The sequence below is a fragment of the Ylistrum balloti genome, unplaced genomic scaffold, assembly GCF_031769215.1.
Source record: "Ylistrum balloti isolate Yb309-2 unplaced genomic scaffold, AGI_CSIRO_Ybal_v1 Utg370076, whole genome shotgun sequence".
Taxonomy (NCBI): domain Eukaryota; kingdom Metazoa; phylum Mollusca; class Bivalvia; order Pectinida; family Pectinidae; genus Ylistrum; species Ylistrum balloti.
The window spans coordinates 1,011,397-1,025,496 of NW_026782115.1; the positions used below are offsets into that span (position 1 = coordinate 1,011,397).

The 14,100-nt window shown below is 36.9% G+C and overlaps 1 protein-coding gene across 1 annotated transcript; it reads left to right on the forward strand.

The window, feature by feature from the left end:
* Positions 1 to 3,206: 3,206 nt before the first annotated feature.
* Positions 3,207 to 11,997, forward strand: LOC132549685 (neutral amino acid uniporter 4-like). Its single transcript, XM_060213635.1, has 9 exons — positions 3,207 to 3,364; positions 3,777 to 3,867; positions 6,306 to 6,394; positions 6,590 to 6,724; positions 7,650 to 7,734; positions 8,010 to 8,285; positions 9,433 to 9,611; positions 11,115 to 11,287; positions 11,732 to 11,997. The coding sequence occupies exons 1-9, from the start codon at positions 3,207 to 3,209 to the stop codon at positions 11,995 to 11,997; spliced, it is 1,452 nt and encodes a 483-aa protein (XP_060069618.1).
* Positions 11,998 to 14,100: the final 2,103 nt, after the last annotated feature.

Here is a 14,100-nt window from a genome sequence, read left to right on the forward strand (position 1 = left end):
TATCTGTTTCCATAGCAACAGAAAATGTATGAATAAAGTCTTTCACAACATGTCTAGACCATAAAAATTGATAAAATAATCTTCAAAATAATTGTACAAGAGTTACAGATTACAGAGAGGACTATCTATCATCTTTGTTTTAAAAATGAAAATGAGTTTGTAGTCAAAATACGGTGACAGACAATATAGTTTTAGTAGGATTTGTAAAGGCGGTGTTTATATGTTTAACAAGTTTGTATTATCAGAATCATATTTTTTCACCCACTGTTTTGTTTCTTTTTCTCTTTGCTATTGAGAGTTTTCGTTCTGTTTAACAAATCATAAAGTGCTTTAGAACCTTCGGGTTTATAAGCGATGTTGACTTGTCTTGGTAGAAAAAAGTGGGTTAAGTTTTAAACACTGCTCAGACTATTCTGTTACATATAATTAATTTCAAACAGTTATCGAAAGAACATACACATTGTAGCTTTAATGTAGTTTGGACACGGTATAGGTTTTACAGGACCTTTCGGTTGGTTCCGTGTAAGAGACGATGTATTTCTCGTTCACGGAAAATGACGAAAGTTCCCGAAGCTTCAACCGGAAATCAAGTACATTTGAGAAAAACGAGCTCTAGTCTTGAATGGTTAAAATTGTCATTTTTCACCAAGATATTAGTAACATGCGTTTCAAACCATTAACATATATGTTTGTTAAACTCATAAGACTTTTAATATGATTTCATTTCTACACGAAAGCTTAAAAAGGTATTTTGTCGATCAAAATAATTTTAATCCATTCAACGGGTCGACCATTGCGTGCTGACGTAAGTGTATTGTGGGTAAAGAAGTTACAGCTACACTTCCGTTTAAAGTTGATCGTATGGGCACATTTAAGCTTGTTGACTTTGAATTATATCATAAAGCGCTCGCTATTAAAGAATAATTGATACCTATCTACTTTAGTTCAACATCATCTAAAATATCGAAGATCAGACCTGTATACATGAAAACTTTCATGTGTGTAAAAAGATATATCCTCTTAGTTCTAAGAAGGCAACGGGTTATTAGACTGTGTCGCTGCTAAACATTTGAAGCAGCAACGATTCACTAAGTAATGGGATTGCTTTTCGTTTTAATGTAAATAAATTTCCGTGTCAACTCACAGCAGCCTATTGCAAATAGTGTTCATGTTTTTAAGAAGGATGCCACGGAAAGTGGACATACAGGCCTGTTGGTATTCTACCTAGTGTCTTCACGTCTTTGAAAGAGTTATCAGTGGTCAACTTGGAGAATTTCAGCGGATTTCAGAACGAGGTTTTGGATGTCTGACTACCCTGATAAGGATGATCTGTAGATGACTGGCGCAGGTCCGTAGACAATCGGCTCTCTTTAAGACTTTTGACTGCCTTCCTCATGACCCGTTTCTCAGAAAATTGAATGTCTATGGTAATATGAAGCTATTTCGGTAACAGAATACAATAGGCCAAGTTATGCTTCAGTTGCAGTGACTCTTCGGAAGTGTTCAAAGGGATTCCTCAGGGCGCAATTATTAGACCCTTACATTTTAGATACATCTTTATGAATGATATGCTGTCAAGTCACCCCAACTCAGTAATTACGCGGATGACAACACAATTAGTACATCGAACAAAGACCTTCATGTTCTCCATCGGTCTATTGAAACAAACTGTTCAGATTTTGTAAACTTGTTTAAAAACACGTGAAGGCAACTTTTAGAAAACAACCGAGGCCATATGTTTAAGTAGGATATCTGTAGTGGTCTTTTAAGTCTTTTGAAATTGAAAATGTGTCCATTAAGCATGAAAAAAGATTGACATTGCTTGGTGTAAATTTTGATTCCTTTCAAAATTTCGATACTCATGTATCGAAGATTTTTTTTTAAAGGCGTCTATTCATTTCCCCACTGGGTTGGCATTATACAAGTATGAAAAGTGCAAGAAAGATGTAAAAGATCCAGGAGAGTGCACTAAGCTTTGTTGAGCGTAATCATGTTTGATCTTTTTTAACAGCTTTTGCGATCAAAAAGTTCCACTTAGTTACATGATAAGATGTTAAAAGATATGCTCTGTTAAGTTTTTAACATATGATACAAGTCCTCCCCTGCATCTATACAATATTTATTCGAACTTAAAGCACTTATCTATGATTTTTAAAGGGACTTTACAACCATATTCCTACCGTAGAAACGACAAAGTGTACGTCCAGAAGCCTTTCTCCTCTCCCCTGATACCGCCCGGGTGTGGAACAGATCTCCTACTGTTACGGAAATGTGAGTACTTTCGTGAATTCAGGAGATTTATCAACACCTGGGATAGTTTAACCTGTAATTGAAATATAAGTAGGTTGAAAGACTGACAAGATCAACAGTTTTCAAAGCCTTTTTTTCTACTTTTGAGCTGTTACTTGGCGCGTGCTTCTTCTTTCTACTTCAACTTTCTCCTTCAATTGATTTTGTAATGAGTGTCTTTTTTGCTTTATCCGTTTTAAAGATATGCTTCACTTTACTTATTGTAGGAATGTGTATCTAGAATATTTCATTAAACTGACATACTTCACCTTAATTATTTTACCAAATGCTTCCCGAATGAAAGAGGGACTCACGGCATTGTTGATATGACTGCCATGGAGATTGACCCATTGTCAACAGTCAAAATTCATTTTATCAATCCCGGTCGCATATCGTACATTATATATATATATATATATATATTTTTTTTTTTGCATTTTTTGACATAATCACCAGTTTTCATATTCTGTTATCATGTATCATGCTGGTGCTTATTCAGGACACACACCGGAACTTTACCCAAAGTACTATAAACGCACTGGTTATTTATTTTTCAACTGAAATACCAGCCTTAATTCTTGAAATATTTTTTTTTCATTAATAGATTATAAAATGTCCACATTTCACAATGCAGGGTTTGTCGTATTTTGTTGTTTAATTCAACATGTTGTGATATCTTTTTATGTTTTGTCGTAATGATAACTTTTCTGTGTTTCCTTGTATGCGGCATAATATTTTTTCTTATTTTTGCATCTTGATGTGTTTTATTGTAATGATAAAATAGCGATAGAATAACGCGTCCTTTTTGTGTTACTTATAAATACCAATCATTATAAAATAATCAGATTGGAAAAAAGCGAAACGTTCCACTTCAGTTGATGAGGTCAGACGGGCTGGTGTGTCAAATGTAGAGAGCAATGTCTTCAGATTCAACCGAACTCGTTTCTCTTAACAAAAACGATTCGTCTGGAAATTGTGAGAATGGTTTCCATTATTTATCACTGGATGAACACGCCAACCAAGATTCCAACTCTATCAGCCAGGGAGAAAGAGATCGAAACGACGATACGTTAACGTAAGTCATCATGTTTGGAGCGAGAGAACCGTTTACGCTTTGAATATATAATGAACTGCATATACGCTGTTTATAATTAGCCAGCTTTTAAACTTTAATTTATTTATACTAATTATGAACGAAAATATCAAGTTGAAAACATCACTCCTGTTAGCATGCGGTCGCCTGGGTACTTTCAAACCAATATCTCACCGACCCCAAAATGACTCTGACAACCGGGTTATATATCTAGTACAAGGAAATATTTTTATGTGTGTGTATGTTGTGTGTATGTTGTGTGTATGAGGGTGGGGGGGTCAATTTTCTTATACAAAGAGAAACCGTCTATGTAAATGTGGAATTTTGTGATTTTGATAAATATTTTATGATATCTATAACATGTCGTTTCTTTGTCATTTTCTTCAATTTCTAGAGATTTTCAAGGCTTCATGCTCCTGATACCGTCGTACATCGGCTTTGGGTTTCTTGGACTTCCTTATATGGTCAAGCTTCTGGGACTATGGGTAACGTAAATAGCATGCTAATTACATACACTATTATTGTAGTTTTACGTTTTGACCAAGAAAAGACTTTTCTAACATGCACACATTACATTTTTTATGTACTGGTAGAAGTTAACCGAACACTATAACTGTTATCATTCTTCCTGGCTTTCTCACTTGATTTATTATCACATTTATTTTGATGATCCTTAAAAATATCTGAAAGCAAACCGACTTGCATTTGATTTGTCGCTGTAATAGCATACAGATAACAAACGCCGACACAAAAACCAGTTTTAAAAACAGGGAGGCAAATTATTTTTTTCCCGCAAAACTACAATAGCAAGTTTCTGTCTGTTTAAGAATATATTGGTGTTGTGTACGATGTTATCAATTGGTATAACGTCTACAATCAACAACAAGAATATACTGCTACTCTGTTTGGGTTAAGAGAGCGTGACATTTCAAATAGAAGTTGCATCAGTGATCATGCATATCCTGGACACACTCCAGTAATTATTTACAAAATGGGTCTGTGCAGTTTTTGACACCCGTGCTCTTATTGCAGGGCCGCGAAGCTCAGATCCGAGGACAGCTCCTTACTCGAGGAGGGGGTTATGCGACGGGTCCCCAGTATGTTGTTCAGTGAGGTAGCTAATAGTTACTACAATGAGACACCACCTGAAATGACATTGACTGTTCATGGGGCGTTAGCCTTAACTGTTGCTAACTGAATAAATGTGATTGTGTCTTTGGGTAAGACACTTGACTCAAAAGCCATAGACGGCAGGCGACGTATCTCCCGTGTGTTGTTCAGTGTGGTAGTCACTAGCTTCTAAAACAGACACCGCCTAAAATGATAGTGGTTGTTAAAGGGTCTATAGTTAACCGGTATAAAATGATGCAACAAAGACATATTACAACAGAAACGCTGTCACTGAACATGCTGTACCGGTTACTTATAGATAAATCTTAAAACCACGGCATTTGCATAGATATTCTCAATGTAAGTCACTGGCCAGGGGTAGTCACTGCTTCCCCAATATGTAGTGTTTATATGGCGCAGTCATCAAATGTATATCTTACCAATATCATGATTTACGTGATATAAATATTTCATCACGTGATTTTGACAGATGCAGGTACAGCCTATGCAAGCCCTGCCTACCGCCTTTGAAAGACCTGACTACAGCCTATGCGAGTCCTATCTCCAGCCTGTGCAAGCCCTGCCTACTGCCTTTGAAAGCCCTGACTACAGCTTATGCAAGCCCTGCCTACCGCCTTTGAAAGCCCTGACTACAGCCTATGCAAGTCCTGTCTCCAGCCTGTGCTAGCCCTGACTACAGCCTATGCGAGCCCTGCATACTGCCTTTAAAAGCCCTGACTACAGCCTATGAATGCCCTGCATACAGTCTTTGAAAACACTGACTACAACCTATGTAAGCCCTGTCTCCAGCCTGTGCAAGTCCTGCATACTGCCTTTGAAAGCCCTGACTGCAGCCTCTGCTAGCCCTGACTACAGCCTATGAAATCCCTGCCTACACCCTTTGAAAGCCCTGTCTACAGCCTATGCAAGCCTTGTCCCCAGCCTGTGCAAGCCTTGCCTACTGCCTTTGAAAACACTGACTACAACCTATGCAAGCCCTGTCTCCAGCCTGTGCAAGTCCTGCATACTGCCTTTGAAAGCCCTGACTACAGCCTATGCAAGCCCTGTCTACAGCATATGCAAGCCCTGCCTACTGCCTTTAAAAGCCCTGACTACAGCCTATGAATGCCCTGTCTACAGTCTTTAAAAACACTGACCACAACCTATGTAAGCCCTGTCTCTAGCCTGTGCAAGTCCTGCATACTGCCTTTGAAAGCCCTGACTGCAGCCTATGCTAGCCCTGTCTACAGCATATGCAAGCCCTGCCTACACCCTTTGAAAGCCCTGTCTACAGCCTATGCAAGCCTTGTCCCCAGCCTGTGCAAGTCTTGCCTACTGCCTTTGAAAACACTGACTACAACCTATGCAAGCCCTGACTACAGCCTTTGAAAGCCCTGTCTACAGCCTATGCAAGCCTTGTCTCCAGCCTGTGCAAGTCCTGCTTACTGCCTTTGAAAGCCCTGACTACAGCCTATGCAAGCCCTGACTACAGCCTATGAAATCCCTGCCTACACCCTTTGAAAGCCCTGACTACATCCTATGCAAGCCCTGTCTACAGCCTATGCAAGCCTTGTCCCCAGCCTGTGCAAGCCTTGCCTACTGCCTCTGAAAACACTGACTACAGCCTATGCAAGCCCTGACTACAGCATCATAAGAAGCACATCAGTCATATAATGAATTAGTTAGATGACAGACATTACTAGAATAAGCAAAAATAATTTAGATATGTTAAGAGACACAAAGTAAATACTATCAGTTTTGGTGGTAATGATGTCACTGAATGTCACCTTAAAAGTCTCTGTTCTCATTCCAGGTGGGAAGTGGTGGACTACTGTTGTATGGATTTCTAACTGGATTAGGATCTATATTGCTAGCAGGAACTAGCCAACGTCTATCAGAAAGGTATCGTTGAAGTTTAAAGTATAGATCAGGGAGTGCATAGAATTAACCAAGATATACAAAAACAAAAACAAAAAACAAACAAACAAAACACAAAAAGAAAAACAAAAAACAAAATCAAACATAAAAACAAAAACAAAAATCTCAAAAAGTGACCAGTGCTTTTTTAATACCTTCTGTTAATCGTGTTTTTCACAGAACTGGGGAGAGGTTTGGTGATATGGGAAGTGCGTTGGAGATGAGTATTAAGCTTGGACCCCATTGTATGCAGCGTCACGCAGGAAAATTCAAGTCAGTATTTAAAATTATGGTTTTGAAATGCGAAAACCAGAGGTGGGTACTTTATGGAATGGTAAATTAAATTTGTATAAACATGTACATTTCAACCATGCCAATTGATTAACTAATCGACAAAACCCAATTGGGTGAAAGGTAATCAATTTCGTAAAATCGGCGGGTCCCGTCTCGATCCCCTGGGGCGGGAGGGGCGGCGCCCAATAGGGGAAATAGAGTTAAACTAAAAATTCTTTAAAACTCTACTCCTACTGTAGGAATAAATGGAAATTTCCCAAATTTAGTGTGATATATTCTTGGATGAAGCGGAATCTGTTGTGTATAAGCAGTGGATTCCGGCCCTTGAGGTGGGACCAACGGGGTCCAATCTCGGAAATAAAGCAAATTCATTAAAATCCTACTTCTCTCCATTAGGAAAGATTAGATATCGCCCAAATTTGGTCAGAAGTGTTCTTTGGTGAAGGCAAACAAAGTTTATGTAGGGATTGGTTCACAATTCCCAAGGGTCTTAGGGGCGGAGCCCAAAAAGAAAATTGCCCAAATTTGGTCTGAAGAATTCTTGGGTGAAGGGGACTAATTTCTGTATAAACGGTGCGTCCTAGCCTCCGGGGACAGTAGGGGTGGGCCCAATTAGGGTAATGTGAGTTATAAAAAGTCCTTCTGCCATACAAGGACATTGCTCAAGTTTGGACTGTGGCAATTTTGATGAATAGTTAATCTGACCTCTGTTTGACCACAAGGGCTGGACCCGATAGGGAAATTATATCAAAAAGTGTTTGATATGTTAGAAAATCTTTATTAAATGACTGAATAGCTAAATTAGCTAGGTGAGCGATACAGGTCCCTTGGGCCTTTTGATGTTTTTGTGTGTGTTTTTAATGCTGGTAATGGTGTGTGGGTATGTATTTTGTCTTGTTTAATCATTATTTATTTATTGCCTTATTTATTCTTATTTTTGTTGTAGGTGTTTTCTGGACTGCTGTATAATAGTGAATTCAGGGCTGCTGACTTCGGATCTGGTGTCTATTACGAGTCTTATTTCAATAGATGTAAGTAAGAGACACATGCTTTACTTTATGAGACCATTACAAAATAGAGAACGAAATCTTTCAGCTTCAACATTTATCGACTAAACACGCATTATATGGAGAAGAGTCAATAAACAATCCGGTCACCTGAGTCTGCTACGTTGTCAGATACCTAAATATAATATGCATTTCATTTTACAAAATATTCACATGTGATGTTAACTGCTGTTAAGACTCATAGTGTCGTAAAACGTTTTATACATATTATAACTCGATGCATGTGTATTTTTTTGCAGATTCTACGCCCATATGCCGATATTAATGATACACTTGCCATTGTTGTAATATCGGTGATGCTGATACCAGTGTACTTGACAAGAAGAATGAAGCTTCTCTTTCGGCTAGCATTAACGGGGAACACTGTTCTCCTTGGAATCTTTGCCGTGTCCTTCCAATATCTCTGCCAAGACCTTCCGGATACCAGCATGCGACCAGCATCAAAGCGCATCGATTACATAACAATGACGTCATTTTCGAATGACGTCATGTTTTCATATGGTGGAATAATCTCGGTAAGGTCAATAATTGTAATTTAATTTTTGTTTATAAATATATTATTTTCAATTTTAAAAATTGACAAGAAGATTATCCAACATTAAGAACGCCCTCCTCTCCACTAGATAAACAAAATTTAGACATGGGCGCAACCGATATAATATATGTTTCCATTCTATCAGTACTTTTCCGTTTAGTTCAATGTAAACCAGATGGAAGTATATCAGGCTAGGAACGTTCACTAGGTTTAGCGTATGCATACATATTCGATGTTCACGGTGAGACGACCAGCAAAAAGTAATCCTGGTAGATATAAATATTTACATTAAGTGATGTGTCATATCTTTAATAAGCTAAATTGTCGTACATATATATGTGAAAGTGTACATAACTTTACAACAATAGAAAAACAGAAAGTGAACGAAGTAATAGATCGTGAACATTTTCACTAATAACATCCCAAGTCTCAATCTCTACCAGAGTTGTCGTTCCTTAACAGTCACACTACACTGTTATTGGGGTAACACAAAACCAGGGACGTGTAATACAGTATTATACGTCCCTGACAAAACCAATGAACCAAAAAATATCATTTTGGTCTTGTTTCATTAGACAGTAATGTTTATACATGTACATGTATATCTTCATGTTATTTTTATTTTACGGAATTTTATCTACAAGTTACAATTTACCCGAAAGAAAGTAAACTGATGGATTTTAATTTTCAAACAGTCAATGTACCTAAACACGTTACTACTCGTAATTATAGCTTCTGTAGTTAATGATGATGAAATTTGTAGGCTATGACCCTCCCCCCTCCCCCCCCCCCTCCAAGATTAATCTGACATATTTAATGCTTTGATACTTCTCACCGCCGATCATAGTACAATCATTGTTCCCTGTGACGTCAGAAGCCCTGCATTTCACTGAAATTAAACTATGTTTACGTTGTATATACAAAAAAATTCTAAGGAAACTTGAATTATGTTTAATAGCGATTCTCTTATATGTACCATACCTGAAAAAAAATCAAAACCCGGGTGAAAGATAATAATGATTTTTTTACGTTGCTCATTAGAGAACATTTTCCGAAATGATGACATGTACAACCGAAACCATATAGAGATAGCCATGGTATTTTATTAAAATCCCCCCTCGTTGTAGTTACTGCCGATACGGGACAGAATGAAGAGTAAGAAGAATTTTGACGGATGGAATGGACTGATAGGACTGGTCTTTGCGATTATAATCGCTTCCCATGTCGGCTGTGGGTTTTTCGGATACCTGAAATTTGGAGAATTTACCAACGTGGATTTCATGTTGAACCTTCCAAGGGAAAATTGGTATGCATTATAAGTATATAGCGATCATTTAAAAATGTACAAAAGACACACAAATGTGTATTTCCATTTAGTACAAATGATAAGATACAGTACATACGTTAAATGAATTAAACTGCATCATACCATTGCTTCATCGTTCTAGGACTCGTCAGTGATGCTCAGAGCCGAAATGTTGAACCTAAGTGGCGACTAAGGAAATTCCAGAGTGATCGAAAAAAGTGTCTAAATTTAGATGGGGAGGTGCATCGCCCTCATAATTCAGTAAATTTCGTAATTTTCATTTCGTAGGGGGCTTGTTAAGTGACGTATGATATGTCAGTATTGATAAAAATCGTTACAACACAGCCACGGAAAATTTATCATAATTGTAATGTTTTATCAGCTTGTATGTCAATTTACTCTATGATAATGGTGAATCTGCCTTTTAAAACACTTTTGTCTTCCCTTTTTCTCGTTACCGCTGAGAAAAACTTCGGGTCTGGTGGCCAGTCTAGTAACACACATCTCAAAATGGCGACAGGCTAAAACGCTTCGTATACTTACACCGCTAGTTTTGAATCTAATATGATCTTCTGTGTTGCATTGTGTAAATAACACTTGTTTGCTGTATAAGTCACACAGATATAACAACTGTAGCACAACTTAACACTACATTCCAATCGAAATGAATATACCACTGATACTATTACCAGGACTTTAAGTCGTCCCAGAATAAAAAATTCTGTAACATTAATATTTGATTTTAACAAATTTTATTGCATATAAGTAGCAATAGGATTGGGCACAAGTTTTACAACTTATATAAGGCCCTTTCCCAACATATTAATACACACACATTATATTTACAAGTTGGCAGTAGGATATTATAGTAATGAAACAATCATAAACAAGTTAAGAGAGAGAGAGCGAGCGAGAGAGAGAGAGAGAGAGAGAGAGAGAGAGAGAGAGAGAGAGAGAGGGGGAGGTGTATGACATGTACTTTGTATATTGAGAACACTTTCTATAAATGTTGTTAATGCATCTGCTCCCTCTCCATGCAAGCAAAACATGTTATACACTGTCCACATGCCTAAACTCACAACTTGTCAATGTTCGTCACTTCCACTAACATAAACATGAACATTAACATGGATGCCGTACCACGCAGCAACCAAACATGTACAAATAAACCATATCAATATTACCAGAGGAAATATATAGCAGATAATGCAGTTATATTGAAGCATTACTATCCATCTGAAGCAGACTAAGGACATGAAACAATAGCTTTTTTCATCTTGGCCTACTGGTCGATCGAATGGTGTGAAAATCATAAATTTGTTTTCCCTCAAAGGTAGAATATCATTGCGATCGGAATGCGGTAGAAATACGTAGCATCCTCGTTATTTTTGTGTTACTTAAAAATGAAAGAAGCGTTAGCTGGTAGCGTTCGAGTCTGGAGCCATCATGGCAGGTGCGCACTATACATTAATACATTGATTGTGAATACTTATTTTCTTTCAGGGTATTCAAGTCGTTGGCGATTCTTTCGTTGCTTTGTATGTACTGTAACATTGGGATGACTGTGTTTGTGGTAACAGAACTTATATGGACACTAGTTAAGGAGAACTCCAGTAACACTCTGATTCTGAAATATGGGGAATACACCTGCCGAATCGCGTTGCTGGTTTTCTGCAGTAAGTATATCAATAACACAACACGTGCCATCCTTATTTATTTGGAGACCCGATATTTCTGTTCGTTTATTGGTACATTACTTAATGTCACGTCGGTTAATGTCACTTTCCAAATAATATCAAGTTTTCTTGAAACATCGATTTTTCCGACATTTTCTCGATGTTATCCAACATATGATAATGTTCTGTCTTGTAATAACTTCGGTGTTTTATCCAAAAACAATGATCTGGTATTAAGTTACACTTATCTTCATTTACAATACTTTTCTGTTCCAAAACATTGTTTACCTTTGATGTCTTCTCACGTCAAAGTTCTCGAATCTTTATTAGAAATCTGATTATATATATAGATATATATAATTGATCTTAATGTCTTTCTATATAAACACTGTATATGTTTAATTCTTATTATATATACGCCTTACATGTTGATTTCTTTTGAAGGTACTTTAACAATACTGGTACCAGAGTTCCAAATATTGATGTCACTGACCGGGTGTTTTAGCGCGTTTTTACTGTCACTGTTCATCCCTTTGGTGGTTACGATACTGACGCTGTCTAGTGATGAGGAACCGACATTATTTATGGACAAAATAAAACGAAAAATTACCCTAATATTTTATATATTTCTGCTTACGTTTGCGATGTACTCAATAATTGCGGGGACCGGTGTCGCTATATATACATCTATTAAACAGATTGTGCTCTAGGTTGTACGTACGTGTGTGTTTATGATTAAAATTAGATCATTTAAATCGTGCCATGTGGTTTTGTATCAATATTTCACAGATGTTGATATCTTACTTAGTTATATACCCGAAGATGTCAATCACCTCATAAGCATTATGCTTTGTCATCACATTCTTAGTTTTTGATATTTGTAGATAATCCCGCACATTTTCTCTGTATACAGAAATCTCGCCCTGTAAGATACTAACTTTTTACTTATAGTGTTTACAGACTACTGAATATTTCTGCTACCCCTGGTATTGTTTACTAGTCATATATCACTTCGAGTCTTTTGATAATATATTAAGAATACTTAATACTGTTGTTTTGTTGTTTTTCTTGTGAGAAGAGTTATGTTTCGCCGATAGGAGAGATGGGCGGGGTTGTATTTCCCTCTCATTATGATAATAATATATCTCACATGGCGGATAGTTGTAGAATTCTACACTTAGGTAAGAAGTCGACTGGATTTAATATTTCATATTTTGTTTAAACATTCTACAATTCAAGATTTAAAAAGATTTTTTTTTAAATTCCACAGTCGTTCATTTGGTTATAATTACTCGTATGCACGAACATTAATCCATTTTCCTCAAGATAACATCGTTCTTTCTATGCTGTGCGATCTCTTTGCTGGAAGATCTTATCTTGATCTTTTACCAAGGAATTTTCGTAGTTGGTTTAGATTGTGTGCAGTCATGTTTTTCCTACATCTCACAGGTAAAATGTCAGTACTGTAGGCCTCTATCTCTTTTAAACACATATACCACGTGACAAAAGACTTTTGGTAAAAAAGAACACGTGAATACAGACATGTAAAAAATCAGTTATGACATGTATTCAAAAAGAGAACCAAGGCAATGATGAATAATCTACAACCAGGTATATATATCAAACGGACATTAAAATATCACCTCCACGTTGCAAGTAGAAATATAAGTACAGTATAAGATTATGAAGTTGGCTACAATCTTCACGTCTCTTTGTAGAGGTCAAACAAAAGTAATTATTCGGGTGTCTTTATGCTTCTCGAACATTCCTAACCGTCGAAGGTTATTTTGTGTTGCAGTACATTATGCCAACAAATACATATGACGTTAGGCTGTTTTTTCAGTATAATAATAAACATTGAGTAGTGACGATTTTCACTGACCATTTTCATATTCGTTAACGTGATCTCAGGGAAGGTGTCTATCGTGCTTCCGATTTCGCATGAAACTGTTTCCATTTTTTATTGCGTTACAACTGCATTATTTGGGTATAAATACGATATTTCTTAATTTAATTATATTTGAATGTTTATGAAATTTTCCTTTTAAATGATGCGGTATTAAGATTTAAATGTGAGTCTTCTTAATTAAATTTTATTGCTATTTGATGTCAAAATAACGATAACACGTCCATGGGGACTGTATCGCACATCTATATATTTCAGCCTTCGCCAGGTTTTTGCATTCACAAATGTATTGTTAAATTTCCCTCCTAAAAAAGCGAGGGGATTTTAAAGCTACAAATTAAATTTCAACAAAATATCTACATCCAAGCAGAAAAAGAATTGAGTACCTTCATTTCGAAGGACATTTGAAGCTAAACTTGGTCAAAGTACTTCAAATGTAACAGAAGTTACGGAGAAGATAGACTTTAAAGATGACATTTATCTTTCCTTTTGAGTAAGGATATGCTTCAGACCAAACTGGTACAGAACCCACCGTAAAAGATTATTTAAGAAGATTTGAAAGAATCTGTTCTTCTCCAGGAAATTGATTTCCTTTCACCAAAGGTTGCTTCAGACGAAAATTTGACGGTATCACGACATTCCCACAACTGAGAACCATTGTTATATATTACTACATCTAAAAGTCAGTCAAGCTTTCTGTTGCTTCAAGACCATGTGGAGAAATAGGCTCGCTCAACTCATTAATATTCATGAAAAAATGACGTCAAAATGTTTGTGACGTCATCAATACTTGAGAAAGAAAATGTACCAGACGAGATTCTGACGAACGTGCGACGAACGTAAGACGGAAATGAAACGGGAGCGTGCTGGCATTCAGCGCTCACCACCAGGTATTAGTCGATACCGT